Source organism: Marmota monax, unplaced genomic scaffold (genome assembly GCF_021218885.2).
Source record: "Marmota monax isolate L192 unplaced genomic scaffold, Marmota_monax_Labrador192_F-V1.1 WCK01_AAM20220418_F8-fsc00073, whole genome shotgun sequence".
NCBI classification, from domain to species: domain Eukaryota; kingdom Metazoa; phylum Chordata; class Mammalia; order Rodentia; family Sciuridae; genus Marmota; species Marmota monax.
In genome coordinates this window covers 532,474-550,038 of record NW_026692846.1, presented here as the reverse complement: position 1 = coordinate 550,038, position 17,565 = coordinate 532,474, and the positions used below count along the sequence as shown (strand labels likewise).

At 51.3% G+C, this 17,565-nt stretch overlaps 1 protein-coding gene and 1 pseudogene across 1 annotated transcript; both read left to right on the top strand.

Annotated features, from left to right (window-relative positions):
* The first annotated feature begins 38 nt into the window (after positions 1-38).
* Slc52a2 (solute carrier family 52 member 2) lies at positions 39-2,452 on the top strand. The gene is made up of 5 exons (XM_046449100.2): positions 39-352; positions 440-677; positions 780-1,656; positions 1,753-1,876; positions 1,967-2,452. The coding sequence occupies exons 2-5, from the start codon at positions 548-550 to the stop codon at positions 2,177-2,179; spliced, it is 1,344 nt and encodes a 447-aa protein (XP_046305056.1). The 5' UTR covers positions 39-352; positions 440-547; the 3' UTR covers positions 2,180-2,452.
* Positions 2,453-9,369: 6,917 nt separating this feature from the next.
* Positions 9,370-9,530, top strand: LOC124095863 (U2 spliceosomal RNA; annotated as a pseudogene).
* The last annotated feature ends 8,035 nt before the right edge of the window (positions 9,531-17,565 follow it).

The following is a 17,565-nucleotide window of genomic DNA, read 5'->3' as shown; positions in this document are numbered from 1 at the left end:
GCGACGTGAGTCCGGGCTGAGCGTAGCAGTCTGCGTCCCGCCCTGCTGGCCGCGTCCCCGGCCCGGGCGGCGTGCTCGCGGGGCTGGAAGGCCGCTGCGCGGACAGCGCGGGACCCACGCCCCCGACCACGCCCTCGCCGGCAGCCCTGGGTCGCAGCAGCCCAAGGTGCGCGCGGCGCTGGGGCGGTCGTGGGGAGAGGGTGGTGGTGGTTGGTTAACGCAGAGCGCTGGTCCTCCGAGAGTAGCAGGGTCAGCGCCATCCTTCGCCCTCTTCCTGGCCACGCCTTGGACCGGTTTCCTGATTCTCGGCTTGCTGGCCTTGCTGTGTCCTGGCCTCCGAGAGGGCTCCGTGGTATGTGTAGCTCCTGACTGCCCCGCGGTGGCCTGTCCAGATGCTCTGTACTGGTTCTGCCCTGCACGCCTGCCTTTTTCCTTCCAGCTGGAAGGGGTCTTCAGTTCCCAGAAGAGCCAACGCGTCTTGGAATCTAAGTGGGTAAAGAACGGTCTGTGACCTTCACCCTAACCTGGAGGGCCTTCATTTGGCCCAATGGCTGCACCTCCGCTGGGCCGTCTGGTGCTAACCCACCTGCTGGTGGCCCTTTTCGGTGTGGGCTCCTGGGCTGCTGTCAACGGAATCTGGGTGGAGCTGCCCGTGGTGGTGAAAGACCTCCCCGAGGGTGAGTGGGGTGGGGTGGGCGTTGAGCCCGGGATGGTGGGCAGGCTGCTCTTTGCTCCTCAGCCTTGTGCCCCTGACAAGATCTCCCCCCACCCCCCTGCAGGTTGGAGCCTCCCCTCGTACCTTTCTGTGCTTGTGGCGCTGGGGAACCTGGGTCTACTGATGGTGACCCTGTGGAGGCGGCTAGCTCCCGGCAAGGGGGAGCGGGTCCCCATCCAGGTGGTGCAGGGACTAAGTATGGTGGGCACAGCCCTGCTGGCCCCTCTGTGGCACCATGTGGCCCCAGTGGCGGGGCAGCCCCACTCAGTAGCCTTCCTGACACTGACACTGGTGCTGGCGTTGGCCTGTTGTGCCTCTAATGTCACTTTCCTGCCCTTCCTGAGCCACTTGCCACCTCCTTTCTTGCGGTCTTTCTTCCTGGGTCAGGGCCTCAGTGCTCTGCTGCCCTGCATACTGGCCCTGGTGCAGGGTGTGGGTCGCCTTGAGTGTCTGCCTGCCCCAGCCAATGGTACCCCTGGGCCCCCCATCAACTTCCCTGAGCGTTTTTCTGCCAGCACATTCTTCTGGGCACTGACCGCCCTCCTGGTCACTTCAGCTGCTGCCTTCCAGGGTCTCCTGCTGCTGCTGCCTCCTTCACCACCATCTGTACCCACTGGGGGCCCTGGGCCAGGCCTACGGGTGGGAACACCAGGAGTGGAGGAGGAGGAGGAGGAGGAGGAGGAATCACCATTGCAGGAATCCCCAAGTCAGGCAGCAGGCACCCCCCTCCCAGACCCCCAGGCTTCTCAGCTGTTCTCAGTCCGGGGTGCCTGCCTGCTGGGCCTGCTGGCTGTCACCAACGCACTGACCAACGGCGTGCTGCCTGCAGTGCAGAGCTTTTCCTGTCTGCCCTATGGGCGCCTGGCCTACCACCTGGCTGTGGTGCTGGGTAGCTCCGCCAACCCCCTGGCCTGCTTCCTGGCCATGGGCATACTGTGCAGGTGAACATGGGCCCAAGCTTGTTGGTGGGGGACAATGTAGGGGTAGGGTCCTGATCCTGGCTCAGCCAGTCCTGAGTTCCTCCCCCTCTCTGGCAGGTCCCTGGCAGGGCTGTGTGGTCTCTCTCTGCTAGGCTTGCTCTTTGGGGCCTACCTGATGGCACTGGCAATCCTGAGCCCCTGCCCTCCCCTAGTGGGCACCTCTACAGGCGTGGTCCTTGTGGTAGGTACAGTGGGTCATGAAGTGGGGAAGGGGATTGCCCCTGTGCAAGAGCATCTCACACTCAGCCTGCTGCTGTCATCTGCCTCTCAGGTGTTGTCGTGGGTGCTGTGTGCAGGTGTGTTCTCGTATGTCAAGGTGGCGATCAGCTCCATGCTGCACGGCGGGGGGCGGCCAGCACTGCTAGCGGCTGGTGTGGCCATCCAGGTGGGCTCCCTGCTCGGTGCTGTTGCCATGTTCCCTCCCACCAGCATCTATCACGTGTTCCACAGTGGAGAAGATTGTGTGGACCTGTGTGGTCCTTGAGCCTGTGCAGGTGGGACTCTCCACCCACCCCCCAACCTCCCACCTCCACCTGGACACTACCACAATACCTGAGCACCTGCTGCCCAGGGAGGCTTCCCGCCCAACACTGACACGTTCACGGACACCTGCACACTCCACAGGAGCCCCTGGCAATTTCATTCCAGGGTGGGGATCAAAGAGCAGGCCTGAAGCCAGGGACAGGTTGGGTCTGCAGGCTTGGCCCTGGGCCTAGGACCTTCATGGGTTTGCACAATAAAGCATCTTTATTCAGTGGGCAGTTGTTAATCACATGAGCGCCTCTTCCTGCGAGGCCATCCCCCTCCCTGGCCTGTTCAGTGGGCCCTTCTCCACAGGTCCTGGCATTACTTCTGGGCAGACGTCTAGCCACCCCCAGGCTACTCTCAGATGCTGTGGTCACCCCAGGACTCCTCCCCACATTCTGTAGAACTGCTCTGGAGGTGAAGGCCAGCTCCCAGGGCCCACATGGACCCACAGATGCTGGGCTCAGGCAGTATGGAGTCTGCCTGTCAGCAGGGCCACGTTCCATCAGCCTCTCTGAGGCAGGAGGGTCAGGCAGGACTGAGCTGTGCCCTGGAAATGCAATGCCCAGCCACTGATTGCCTAAGAATGTCCTGCCAGAGGGTTGCTGCAGGGTCCAGGCATTCTAGAAGGGGTTCAGTGAGGGAGACTTAGAAAAGCTAGAGTATAAGGCTCTGAGCTGCGTAGGCCCTTCAGCCTGAGAGCGCCACCTGTCTTGAACTGCCAGCTTCTGAAGGGACCTCCAGGTGGGTGGCTCCCAGGTAGCTCAGACGGCCTGGCTCCAGAGAGGGGCAGAGGCACTTGGAGAGTGATTCCCTTTGCAGCGTTGGGCATTAGGGGTGTGATGGCTGGTTGGGGTGAACTTTGGCAGTCACCTGTGCCGCTAAGTGGAGAAGAGATGCGGAGGGACCAAAACAAGTGGGTGGAGTTGGCAGCTCAACAGGGCAGCACGACCCCAGGCCCCAGGCCCACTTCCCTTCCAGCACTCTGACCTCTTCACCTGTCCACCCTGGACTGAGGGCTGCTTGGGGCCACCTCCTAGCTCCTTCTGTCTTCCTTGCCTCAGGTCAAGGATCAGGAGCATTCCTGCAGCCTCTGCCCTGTGGCCATGTGAGATTATGCAGGGTGTGCCAGCCCTGCAGACCCTGGGGAGCAAGACCCTGCCTCTGTAGACATACCTGCCCCTGAAAGAGGGGGCAGGTGCCCATGAGTCCAGCCAGCCTGGTCTGGAGTAGGCAGTGTGAGGAAGCCATAGCTCTGAGGTCTCCAGGTCCTGCATGTCCTTTTATAGGAAATGGGACAAGGGTCAAAATAACAAGGGGAGGAATTAAAAAAGCCCAGGGCCAGGAAGGGCCCATCAAGCCATGGGCATCCTTCAGAAGGCAGGACAGCCACCACACTGGGCCACTACAACTGGACAGGAGGGTTTCACACCTGGACCTGGGGCTGTGGACAAAACCCCACACAAAGGGCAGCAGCTGAGGGGCTGGGGTGGAGGCTCAGTGGTAGAACGTTCACCTGGCATGTCTGAGGCCTGGGTTCGATCCTCAGCACCACATAAAAATAAGTAAATAAAGATGTTGTGTCCAACTACAACTAAAAACGAAAAGGCAGCAGCTGAGGCTGGACACAAGGCCCATTGTTGCCTGGTCCACCACCAGGAAAAGTCCCCTCAGTTCCTCAAAGCTAGGGAAGGGCCAGTTGCAAGCAGCGCCTTTCCTGAGTGAGTGCTGACACTGAGTGAGCTCAACCTGACACTGAGCCCGGGAGTGCTGGACAGAGTTCACATGGCTGCGGTTGAGTGACTGAGGCAGGACCTTCAGTTCTGTAGCTGTCAGCCCAGAGGCCCTGGACAGCTAAAGGTTCTGATGCACTTGCTGTGTGACAACACCTGGGTGAAGGGACAGGGTGACCTTTGATTTGTGTCTGTTGAGAGACCCTGTTGCCTGAAGGGGGGACTAGAATGGTGGTCCTTGAAGGAGTCCCTCCACTGGGTGGAATTCACAGGCACCACCCAGCTTCCTTGTTGCCAGGAAATGGTGTGAGGAATGGCCAGGGTTGGGAACCCGTCCCCCGCCACCCTCCCACCCTATCCTGGAAGAACTTGCTGCACACTGACATGGGGCTACTGGACTCTTCTTTGCTCCAGTTCTCGCTAGCTTCTGGGGCTCAGAGGCCACTTGGGTTCTGGTGGGTATTGATCACAGTACTTCCAGCCCCTTGGGTGCATGTGTGAGCCATTTTCCTGATCACTGTGATTGAACTGGCGGCCTGGCCCCTGTGAGATGTCTTAGTGAGCTCAGTCATCTTCCTGAGAATGACCCAGTATTCCAGGTGCCCACCTGAAATGGAGGCACAGCAGAGGCGAGCAGAGCTGAGCACTGACAAAGTCCTGGGGTCACCTGGAGCCAGCTGTGTCTAAAGCCAGGACCCTTTGTACTTGGATCTCCAGGATTCCCAGTTCTAGTCTTCCCAGCCCAGTTTACAAGGTTCTCTAGTTTTCTCAGGAACCTAACTCCACCTCATCACTTACTGCCATCTCCAGCTACCCAGTGCCTAGCCCCCCTCTCCTGGGTTCTCCTCTCCACCTCCAGACACTAATCCCTCCCATTCCCTGGATTTTCCAGCCTTTAGACCACTCTCACTCGAGTCCCCCAGGTGGCTGCAGCACTGTCTGTGATGGTCACTCTCGGACTGAAGACCAGATCACCACCCATCTTGCCTGGCCTGGAGGCCTTGGATCTAGCACATCCAGCAGGGAGGTCAGGCCTGGTGAGGGCCGAGCTTGTCTACCCCTAGCTTAGTGGGGGTGGAGATGGTGGCTCTTCATTAAGAAAAATCAAGAAGTGTGGTGTTCACACTAAGAGCCCTAGAACCAGGTCCCTTGATGCCACCTTGGGCAGGGAGTCACCTCTTTGGAAGAGCAGCCTCACAGGTGAAGGCCAAGCTGCAAGCATCCCCTGGACTTCTCTTGCAGGTGTTCCTGGGGCTCTGTCAGGGTGGTCCAGCTGAGGAAGGGCTTGCACACCTCCCCATCTGGCCCAACTCTGGGTGTTCTGAGGGTCAGGTAACCAGCAAGTCAGCCAGGGGCCCCAGGAAAAGAGGTCACAAGGAGTGCATGTGGTGTCAAGGGAATGGTTAACCCCTCTGCAGGATTAGATGGACAGGGCTACAGTCCAAAGTCTGGGCCATTGACCCAAAGGCTTCAGGTATGGAACAGGGGGGGCTTGGTTTTCTGAATCCCTCAGCCCTGACAGAAAGTAACTCATCCTCTTGAACTCACAGGGAATCTGTATGCCCACAGAGGTGGGTAATCCAAGAAAACTTGGGGAGTAGCGGGGGATGGGACCTGGGGTGTGGTCCGGTGGTCCTGTACCTTCTTGGAACATGTGAGGACCTGGGTTCTATCCCCAGACTGCAAAAGCATCTTGATGAGACTGCCGCAGCCCGGCTGGCTGGTCAAATTAACCAGGGGGTGACGAATAACTCGTGTACGTTGATACAGCAGGAGTGGAAGCCATTTATTGCAGGACAGGAGCAGTATTTATACATTCCACACAGCTTATCTAATTAGCATAAACTAGATACATCAGTCAACCAATAAGGAATCTCCACACTTAATGGCTTGCTTTTGTTACTTCTCAAACCACTCCCTCTGGCATTTTGCCAGGCGCCATCCAGATTTGTTTATGAACTCTAACATTCCCCTGGCAAAATGCCAGGTGTTATTTTGACTTGTTTACAGACTCTAACATGAGACCTTGTCTCAAAAATAAAAGGGATGGGGAAGTGGCTCAGTGGACAGCATTTGCTACCATGTGTAAGGAGAGACCTCAGTTTGATCCCCAGCATGCCAAACAAAAATTTTTAAGTCATTATATTTTATTCTCAGGGAACATCCTAAGAAAACAGCTTTACAAAATGCAGTAGAAGAATATGGTGGGGCACACCTCTAATCCCCATGACTATGGAGGCGGAGGAGCAGGACAGCACATTTGAGGCTAGCTTGGACAATTTAGCAAGACCCTTTCTTGGGGGTGGGGGCAGGGAAAGAACTGAGTGAGGATGTAGCTCAGTGGTGAAGCACTTGCCTAGCATGAGGCCCCGGGCTCCGTCCCCAGGACACAAAACAGAATAGAAATGCTATGATGACACCCTCAAAATTAACATGTCTTACTATCATCAAATATTCACTGTTCAAATTTCCAATTGTCTTGCAAATGTCTTCATATAGTTCTGTGCCTGAGTAAGCCTTATCGGAATACTTCTTCAAGTATTAGTTGTTAGTTGCTATGTCTTTTTATTTTTATTTTTTTTGAGAGAGAGAGAGAGAATTTTAATATTTATTTTTTAGTTTTTGGCAGACACTACATCTTTGTTTGTATGTGGTGCTGAGGATCGAACCCGGGCCGCACGCATGCCAGGCGAGCGCGCTACCACTTGAGCCACATCCCCAGCCCGCTATGTCTTTTTTTAATATCTATTTTTTAATAGTAGTTGGACACAATACCTTTATTTTATTTATTTATTTTTATGTGCTGCTGAGGATCGAACCCAGGGGCCCGCACGCACTTGCTAGCCAAATGCTCTACCCCTGAGCCACAATCCTAGCCCGCTATGTCTTTTTGAAGCAGCTTTTCCCCAAACTTTCACATGGTAACTACATCTAATATAAAATCTGCTGTTTCAACGGTGGTCAGTGTGCAAGTCAGCACCAAACATGGTCATTGGGTCCTGAAACCACTCCCTCTCTTCAGGCGCATAACTCTTTCATCTTGCAAAAATGAAACTCTAAATCCACAAAACACTGCCTCTGTGTCCTCTCCATCTTCCAGGCGCCTGGAAATCACTCTGCACTTTCTACAGAACTAAAATAGTAAACTAGAAACACCTATTTAGTGCCAAAGGAGATGGTAATAGAAGATCACAGGAGCGAAAAAGGTAAGATGCCCAGAAAACAGATAGCAAATGCCAGAAAAATCCTTCCTGAATCATCAATTAGATCAAATGTGAATGGACTCCCGGGCACTGGACCCGACAAGTGTCTGGCACAGTCTACCCAACCATGCCAGAGACACACTCTGTTCAGGAGCACACGTAATGCTCCAGGACAAACCTACGTCAGGCCACAGTACACATCTCAATAAATTTAGAGGGATTGAGTTCTTGGAAAATCTACTGCCAAAGAATTCGTTGAAAGGTTGCACAAGACCAAAGGAAGCAGATGGCCCCGGGATTGTATGGAGTGCGATTTATTGGGGCCTCACTGAGAGTAGTGTGTTCCTGGGCAGCAGCAAGGCAGGGGAACCCTGTTATTCAGACGGGGGACAAAAGTGACTTCATCCAAATCAGAATGCACCTCGTTTATCTCAAGTTCATATAAAATAGGAATGTCCCAGGAGGTAGGGGTGCAGGGTCCAGTCGCAAAGCTCCGTATACTGCTCCGATGGCTTTGTTGGTCTGGAGTTGTGGGAAGCAGTTCAGAGAAAACCCACCATGGTTCCTTAGGCGCAGTCATAGCAGTCACACTTGAGGGAGCGGCAGGGTGAGGCACGAGGGTCGCCAGAGCTGGGGTGTGACTTAGTGGTACCCAGCAAAGTGGCAGATCTCAGTGGTAAATCCTGGGTTCAATCCCAGTAAAGGGGGACCTTGCTTGAAATCCTGTCACAGAGACAACAGCGGTGGAATATGGGGTCCAGAGGGTTATTCCGCAGACTGAGCCAATGGCTAGCTCTCCAGCTGGCCTCTCCTTGAAGCTGCTCACAGAAGGCCATTCTGACCCAGCTGTGACTTAAAAAGATAAGGGCAGGTCACAACACTGGGAGAAGGAGGAGCTTGTTATTTTCAGGGTTATTCTTTCTTAGACTGAGAAGTATAGGCCCAAAGTTCCTCCAGGAATCCAAAACAGAACGGGCACTTGGTCTGGGCCGGCACAGGAGAGGCTCTGTGACCCCCACACAGACCAAAATGACCTCAGTGTTGCCTTGAGGTGAGGACATGCCAGGAGGACTTTAAAACTCCACCCCAGCCTACTGGCAGCCAAGGGTGGACTTGGAGCTCAAGAGGCCCCCAGGGACCTCCTGCACCTCCGTCTGACCAGTAGTGAGCCCTGGCTCTTCTCGGGGGGCCGCTGTGCCCCTGAGGAGGGTCCCCCTCATCCTTTCTCTTCTAATAAACTCTGCCATACTGTGACTCACTCTCACATCTTGCTTAAAATCCTCTTACAGCAGACACAACAGCCAAGGACACCAGGCCATCTCCAGTAAGATCTGAGGTCAGGTCTGATCTCATCTCTGTTATCATCCCTAGGAATGCAATCAGCACAAATACACCATTCTAACAAAGGACAAAAGCATATGATATATCAATAGACTCAGGCCAGGCACAGTGATGCTGCCTGTAACCTAGCAGCTTGGGAGGCTGAGGCAGGAGAATCATGAGTTCAAAGCCAGCCTCAGCAACTTAGCAAGGCCCTGAGCAACTTTGTGAGAACTTGTCTCAAAATAAAATAAAAACAGGCTCTGGGGTTGTGACTCAGTGGTAGAGTGCTCGCCTAACAGGTGTAAGGCCTGGGTTCAATCCTCAGCAGCACATAAAAATAAATAAATGAAATAAAGGTATTGTGTCCAACTACAACTAAAAAAAATGAAATATAATATAAACAAAAGGGTTGGGAGTGTGACTCAGTGGTTAAGCATCTCTGGGTTCAATCTCCGGTGCCCAAAAAAAAAAAAAAGACTCAGAACAAATGTTTAACAAAATTAAACACCCACCAGGCAAGGTAGCCTGTACCTGTGGTCTCTAACTCAGGGGGCTAAAGCCGAAGGTGCTTGAGCATAGGAGTCTCAGGCCAGCCTGGCAAGGAAGTCAGACCAATCTGAAAAAAAGAAAAGAAAAGAAAAAGGCGGGCGCCGTGGTACAAGTCTGCCATCCCAGCAGCTCAGGAGGCTGAGGCAGGAGGATTGCGAGTTCAAAGCCAACCTCAGCAATTTGATGAGGAGCTAAGCAACTCAGTAAGGCCCTGTCTCTAAATAAAATAGGAAATTGGGCTGGGAATTTGGCTCAGTGGGTGAGTGCCCCTGAGTTCAATTCCCAGTACCCAAAAGAATAAATAAATTAAAAAAAGAAGAAGAAGAAGAAAGGAAAAGAGAATCTCTTCTTGGTCTCCTGGCTACCTCAAGTGTAGTGCCTGTTCTCATCGGTGTCATAGCTAATGTGTCCTCTATCCAAGGACAATATGTTAAGTGGATTTTTGGAGAAGGGAGACCCATCAACTTGGGACTGCAGCACCTCCCAGAAGGGTGCATCCCTTTGGGGCCATTATTAAAAAGAGGGGGAGGCGGGCTGGGGGTGTGGCTCAAGTGCTCACCTGGCATGCGTTCGGCCCGGGTTCGATCCTCAGCACCACATACAAACAAAGACGTTGTGCCCGCCGAGAACTAAAAAATAAAATATTTAAAAAAAAAAAAAGAGGGGGAGGGGTGGGGGCAAGTCTACACTTTCATGACAAAATCACTCAGCACTCTAGGGTCAGAAAAGAACTTTCCCACCTGACACCGTGTCCTCAGCCAGAACGCCCACACTTTGTCTCTAGTCAACACTGGACAGGAGGTCCTGACCAGGGCAAGTAGGCAGGAAAATACGTAGAAGGCATCTAGATTGGGAAGAAGTGAACCATCTCTATTCACAGACAATGTGACCTCACTTATGGAAAATCCTAAGGAACCTGCAGGAGAAATCTAAGCTAGTAATTCCAACAAAGTTGCAGGATACAAGATCCTGTACCAGAGCAAGTTGTGTTCCTGTATACTGTGTGCTGTCAGTGGTGCTCTGAAGATGAGTGAAGGAAGGAAGCAATCTCTTTTCTTTTTTTCTTTATTATTATTTTTTTTTTTAATTTTTTAGTTGTTGACAGACCTTTATTCATTTTTACGTGGTGCTGAGAATCGAACCCAGTGCCTCACACATGCCAGGCAAGTGTGCTACCGCTGAGCCACAGTCTCAGCCCCTGAAGAAAGCAATGCAATTCATAATAGTATCAAAAATATTTAGATCCCTCCAAATTTAAATAATTAGAAATAAATTTAATGAAATAAGTGAAAGGTTTGTACCCTGAAAACTACAAAATATCACTGAGAGAAATTAAAGAAGGCCTAAGAACTCATCCCCTCTCTGTGGATCATGCTGTTAAGATGGCGACACTCTCCAGCCGCCCTGATGAAGCAAACAGCCCCGTGAAGACCCCAGATGCCTGTTCTGAAGAAGCTAGCAAGCTGACCCCAAAATGCACAGCAAAACGCAAGACACCCAGTAGATACAAAATGATCTTTAAAAAAATATATTTATTTTTTAGTTGTAGTTGGACACAATATCTTTATTTTATTTATTAATTTTTATGTGGTGCTGAGGATTGAACCCAGGGCCTTGCACGTATGAGGCAAGCACTCTACCACTGAGACATAATCCCAGCCCCCAAAATGATCTTTTAAAAAGGTAAAATTAGGGGCTGGGGATGTGGCTCAAGCGGTAGCGCGCTCTCCTGGCATGCGTGTGGCCCGGGTTTGATCCTCAGCACCACATACAAACAAAGACGTTGTGTCCGCCGAAAACTAAAAAATAAATATCAAAATTCTCTCTCTCTCTCTTTAAAAAAAAAAGGTAAAATTAGCCAGGTGCAGAGGCATGCACCCAACAGCTCAAGAGGCTGAGGCAGGAGGATCAAAGCCAGCCTCAGCAATTTAGCAAGGTGCTAAGCAACTCAGTGAGACCCTGTCTTAAATAAAATACAAAATAGGTCTGGGGATATGGCTCAGTGGTTGAATGCCCTGAGTTCAATCCCTGGTACCCATCCCCTACCCAAAAAATATAAGTAAAATTAAGCCTGGCAAGGTGGCCCACACCTGCAGTTTGGGAGGCTGAAGCAGGAGGATCGCAAGTTCAAAGCCAGCCTCAGCAAGTTAGCAAGACTCAAAATAAAAAATAAAAAGGGCTGGGGATGTGGCTCAGTGGTTAAGCATCTCAGGGTTCAATCCTTCATACAAAAAAAAAAATTGAAAAAAATTACCTGTCTGTGGTACCTGCTATAGCAGCAGAAATGATAAGATTAACTAGGACCTTCTACCAATGTCCATATTGCCAAGAAGCATGAGGAGAATCTGTAAGAGTCTCTGAATATCAAGGCACAGAGGCAAGAACAAATATCTGGGAAATATCCAAGGTAGCTTTGGATACAAAAATCATCCTGGGAGAAGCCAGGCAGGGTGGCACACATCTGTGATCCCAGAGACTGGAGAGGCTGAGGCCAGCTCAGCAACTTAGCCATCTGTCTCAAAATCAAATTTAAAAAGGGTTGGGGATGTGGCTCAGTTGTACAGCATCCCTGGGTTCAATAACAGGTACCCCACACACACCAAAAAGACATACATATCTCCATCTCTATCCAGGGAGAAATTGAAACCCTTATTCATTGATGTTGGGATTGAACATTGGGTAACTGCTTTGGGAAACTATATAGCAGTTCCTCAAAATTAAACCTAGAGTAATTGTAAGGTGTAGCAACTCCACTCCTAGGTGAAATGAACACACCCAGCCACACAAGAATCTGTATACATGAATGTTCACAGCAGCGTCATCCTTCCTAACCAAACAGTGGAAATAATCCAAATGTCTATTAATCAATAAGCAGAAAAATAAAATGTGATGTGCTGGGTTTCTGTTCTCGCAACTAAAAGGCTCAGGGGTCACTCCAGGTAAACTGGGCTAACTGGGCTGCACGAAATAACCACACAAGAGACACAAATACCTTTTTCTTTGGGGTCTCTGTGACGGCTCCTTTGACCTTAAGGGTCCGCAGAAAGAGAGAGAGAGAACATGCGCTGACCCCTTTTATTGAGGAGAAGCTATTCAAATGAGGCAAGGGGTCAGGTTTCAGGGGGCTGAGTCTATCTTCATGATGTCCACTGTCAGCAGGTTGAGTGACACCTGGGTAGGCCACACCCAAGGGCACAGTAAGAGAAGGGGACACACACAAGGCACTTCCATGGAAGATTCTATCCTAAACAGGGCAAGGGGTTATATTACAAAGGAACAGGTGAGCGTAGCTCCACCCATGGGGCTGTAGGAAGACACACCCGTGCACGAGACAGCGACCACATTTCTGTGACTGAGCACCTCAGCCACCTCAGCACCCAGCCAGGAAGTGTGACTCAGTCACGTGTAAGGTTGGTCTCCCATAGCTATGTATCCAGACAATAAAGTATCAATCAGCAACTAAGAGGAGTGAGGCTGTCACCCGTGGCCTTGGGAAGGCAGGCGAAGTGGGAGAAGCGAGCCACCGAGGACTGCGTCCCAGACAGCCCCCTCATGTGAAGGTCTCAGAACAGGCATATCCAGAGACAGAAAACACAGAAGGTGCAATCCGAGACCTTGTGGAACTGCCAGCGAGGCTGAGACCTCCACAGTGTGCGTCTTTGCTGAACACTTACTGACACTTATTTTGTGGCCTGAAATGATTTTTTTTCTTTTGAGACTTTTTGTTTGTTTTTAATCCCCTTTTAATCAAAAGGGGAGTTGGGGAGTCAGTGATGAAGACTTTAAACTTTGGAGTAGGCGACGAGTTCCCGGTGTTTCCAGGGGAAGTGCAGCATTGTTCCAAGCACATCCTCCTGAGCAGTTGGATTTTGCTCTGGTGGGTCCCTGTCTGCTGTCAGAGCTCCCTGTGGGGAGGCATTTCCTGTTCACCATGGCTTTGATTTTGCTCCAGTGGAAAGTCAGTCTCACACCCATTAGTGAGTTCATTTCATCATTCCCTTTTTTTGGGGGGTGGGTATACCAAGGATTGAACCCACGCAAGCTCTATCTCTGAATTGCATCCCCATTTTTTTTTTTTTGAGAGAGGGTCTTGCTAGGCTGCCTAGGCTGGACTTGAACTTGGGAGCCTCCTGCCTTAGCCTCCTGAATGGCTGGGATTACAGGTATGGCCACCTGGGCTGACTGGATGGTGCTCTTTTGAGGGAGACACTATTCAGGCCTCACCCACATTCATTTCATGTCAACTGGAAAGTCACGCCTGCTAATGTCTGTTTATACTCTCTTTTTTTTTAACCACAGTTTTAGAGGATGGAGTTTATTCCTGCATTCTTTCTGGATCAGGAAACCCCCGTACTGGGTGTCCTTTCCCAAGAGTGGACTGAGGGGGTCCTTCACCGACCCCTTCCTGTCTTAGGGACAGTGGTGGGTGTTTCCAGCGTGCGGTTAAGGACTGGCTCCTTGCTTCAGCCTCATGTGTGGCCCACACTGATCTCCAACCTGCCTCACTAAACTGTGCAGGTTGAGGAGGAGGAGGGGGGTCTGGGGGAGATCAGTGCTGGCAATGGAGAATATTCCAGAAAGTTCAGCCCTGGGACTCCATGTCCCTCTCTCTCTCTCTCTCTTTTTTTTTTTTTTTAAGAGAGAGAGAATTTTTTTTAGAGAGAGAGAGAGAGAGAGAATTAATATTTATTTTTCAGTTCTCGGCAGACACAACATCCTTGTTTGTACGTGGTGCTGAGGATCGAACCAGGCCGCACACATGCCAGGCGAGCGCCCTGCCGCTTGAGCCACATCCCCAGCCCCCCATGTCCCTCTCTTGATCCCTGGCCTAGATGTTGGGGATGAAGCACTGACGATGAGAGGTAAGTCCCTGTCCTCTTGGTAAGGTGGGCAAAGGATGTGCAAGGACAGTTGGTGGCATTCAACCAGCACAGGGGAATTTAATACCTAAGGGACACCAGAAATGTCACAATAGAAGCTGCCAGCCAGGCGTTAGAAGATGAGGCCATGGCCTCAGACTGAGCTAAGGACTGCTCTGCTGCAGAGACGCCCCTGGCCAAGCCCTGGGGGAAAGGAGGAGGGCTGTGTGGGCGAGAGTGGTGTGGAGCCCTTGAGGACAAAGCCACTCCTATCCGAGCCCTTTGGTACCTCTGGGCCAGGCCAGGCGGAAGAAGAAGGTGGAATAAAGTCCAAAGGAGCTGGGTGTGGTGGTGCCTGTAACCTCAGTGACTCTAGAAGCTGAGTTGGGAGAATCAAAAGCTCAAGGCCAGTGGGGCTACTGGCATAGGCCTGCAATCCCAGCGGCTCAGGAGGTGAGGCTGGAGGATCACCAGTTCAAAGCCACCTCAGGGGCTGGGGTGGAGCACTTGCCTAGTGTGTGTGAGGCACTGGGTTTGGTTCTCAGCACCACATATAAATAAACCAATAAATGAAAAACAAGGGTTATATATATATATATATATATATATATATATATATATATTTTTTTTTTTTTTTTTTTAAAAAGCCCTCCTCAGCAACTTAGTGAGGCCCTGCACAACTCAGTGAGAACCTGTCTTTAAATAAAGTATTTTAAAAGGCTGGGGATGGGGCTGGGATTGTGGCTTATTGGTAGAGCGCTGGCCTAGTATGTGTGAGGCATTGGGTTCAATCCTCAGCACCACATAAAAAATAAATTAATTAAATAAAGGTGTTAATTAAATAATTGTGTCCATCTACAACTAAAACAAACAAATAAATAATTTAAAAAAAAAGGTTGGGGATGAGGCTCAGTGGTTGAGTGCCCCAGGTTCAATCCCTAGTACCAAAAAAAAAAAAAAAAAAGTTCAAGGCTTCAGCAACTCAGTGAGTGTGGGGAGCCACAGTGACCACACCTTCCAGGCCTGACACCTCCGATTCTGACCAACCACTGCATTCGCTGTGACTTGGGCGGGGTCTAGCTCAGATAGTAAGGGGGGTCTTCTTTGTGGAGTGTGCCCCTAGGGTTGAGTTGCACTCCCTGTCCCTTGAAGTCCTGCCCCTTCTGCCCTTTTTTGGATAGAACTTTCTAAGAACAAGAGTCTCCCCAGTAAAAGCCCACTTGCGAATGTGCTCCCTCTCTCTTTTCTCCTCAGCCTCTAGTGACTTTCTCTTGCTCTTCCTTTGGGGAGCCTGAGGCCAAGAGCGGGGAAGCCATCCTGAAGCTTGTGTAAAGGTAGATTGTGTCTGTGTTTTATTTGGTGTCCCTGCAATTCACAAAAGAGATCTTAAGTTCAGCTGCCTGTGCTGGTCAGGGGTGGCAAGTGAGACCCTGTCTCAAAATAAAAAATTAAAGGGGTTGGGTTGAAGATGTAGCTTAGTGGTAGAGTGTCCTTGAGTTCAATCCCCAGTACAAAAAAAATTATATATATATATATATATATATATATATATATATATATATAGATAGATAGATAGATGTTGATAGATCTTTTATTTTATTTATTTATATGTGGTGCTGAGAATCGAACCCAGTGCCTCACGCATGTCAGGCAAGTGCGCTACCACTGAGCCAAAGTCCCAGCCCCAATATATATATATATATATATATATATATATATATATAGAGAGAGAGAGAGAGAGAGAGAGATTTTATTCCATGCTCAAAGTGGAGCCGAGGGAGGGCTCCTGCCTGCGAGTGACAGGATCCATGCTGCAGTTCCAGTGTGCTATAGAAGAGACTTGAGGGGGAGCCCTGCTGGAGCCCTGTTGGGTGCTGGCTCCTGCCTAGCAGGATACTCAGTGCATTGAAGAAGAGCAGACAATTGGGTCCTGAGTATGTCCTCTCAGCTTCTTCGGGGACTTGGGTGGAGACTGGAACTGCAGATTGGACCTTAAAACCCTACAGTCTTGGGGCTGGGGCTGGGGCTCAGTGGCAGAGCACTTGCCTGGCATGTGTGAGGCACTGAGTTCGATCCTCAGCACCACATATAAATAAATTTTTTAAAAAAGGTACATGAAGAACTAAAAAATATTTTTTAAAAAGCCCCTACAAGCTGACAGCTCTGGGCTGGGGAAGACCCTTATAGGAGTAGAGCTTCTGGAAGAGGGGCTTCAGGATGGTCCTTGGACAGTTCCTGGTGGTCTTTCCAACTCAGTCAGGGGGAGTTTTGCTGCCCTCCAGAGGCAGATGGGTCAGATGGTGAGTTGCTAGGACAAGCTCCTGGGATGTGGAGAATGGAGTTACTGGAAGGAAGGCCTGCAAGTGACCCTGGATCAACAGATTCTGGAGATGGCCAAGGCCAGAGGGGCCTGGTGATGTCGGACAGGGCAGAAGAGAGAATGGGGACAAACCAGAAAGAGAGCTACTGTGGAAGGAGTAAGAGATTCTGGTTGGTCCCAGAATCCCCAGGGCTCTTGTAAGCTCCAGAGACCAGAACACCAGGCAGAAAGGACGGTTTTGTTTGTTTAACGGTAGATAGGAATGCAATTGCATGTTCATTCAGAGTGATCCTGTGAGGTGAGACAGCTGTGGGTGCAGGAGAAAGAGGGCCTAATCCTACGACAGGGCCCGAGAGGAAGAGGAGCCAGGAGGAGGCGCTCCTGCAACAGAAGGGTTGAATTTGGTGAGCCAGGTGCAAGCCCCATGGAGAAAAGCGAAGCCAGATATCAAGAGAGGCAGGTGGGGAGAGCCAAGTGAGGAGAGGCTGCTGCCGTGCAGAGGATCCTGGTGCCCTGGTGCCTTTGGGGTCTCAGGTTTTGAGTGGGAGTGAGGGTTGCCAGGCTGACGCAGGCCTGGAGCTGCAGGTAGTTACCTCTGTGGGGTTGTTGCCAGGTTGACCAGGAAAGGAGAAAACCTACTCCACAAAGAATTGACTGCAGATGAGTTGTGAGGGGCAGGTCCTGAGTCACAGGGGTGGGATGGGGAGGGGGTTGCAAGAGGCTGCACAGAAGGGAGTGGCAGTCCCCCACCAGAGGGATGAGAACCTGGGCATCATGGGGGACCCAGCAGGAGGAAGCCCCCTCAGTCTCTTGCTAATGCCCACTCTGCCTGTGTCCTGGAAGTGGGCCCTCACTGAGGCCAGGCTGAGCCCTCTCCACCTCTATTTGCCCGGCCCAAACAATCTCCTCAAGCCCTAGCACCCTGACCTTGCAGGTGGAGGTCACTCTTTCCCGTTCTGTTGTGCCAACCAGAGGCTGAGTTTCCTGGCACCCAAACACCTTCTTGAGACCTCTCAGTTTCTGAGGCATTGCAGGCTGGAGGGCCTCCTGTATAAATCCTGACATTTGGCTCCAGAAATACTACCTGATATTAACTTTCTAAATCACCTATGAATACTGAGCCAGGCCACTCACCCTGCCATGTTTGGGATGCTTGCCCATCTCCTGGGGTGGGCAGGTATTCTGGAGCTTCCAGGGGCTCCCATAGCCCCAAGTCTTCAGACAGGTCTGAAGTTGCATCCCCAGTGGCCCCTGCTGCAAGGCTCCTGGTGAGGCCCTCCTCAGGCCTCTAGCCTGCCTTCCTATGGTGCAGGTTCCTGGGGCCCAGGACATCATGGGCGGCTCCCCCGCAGGCTATC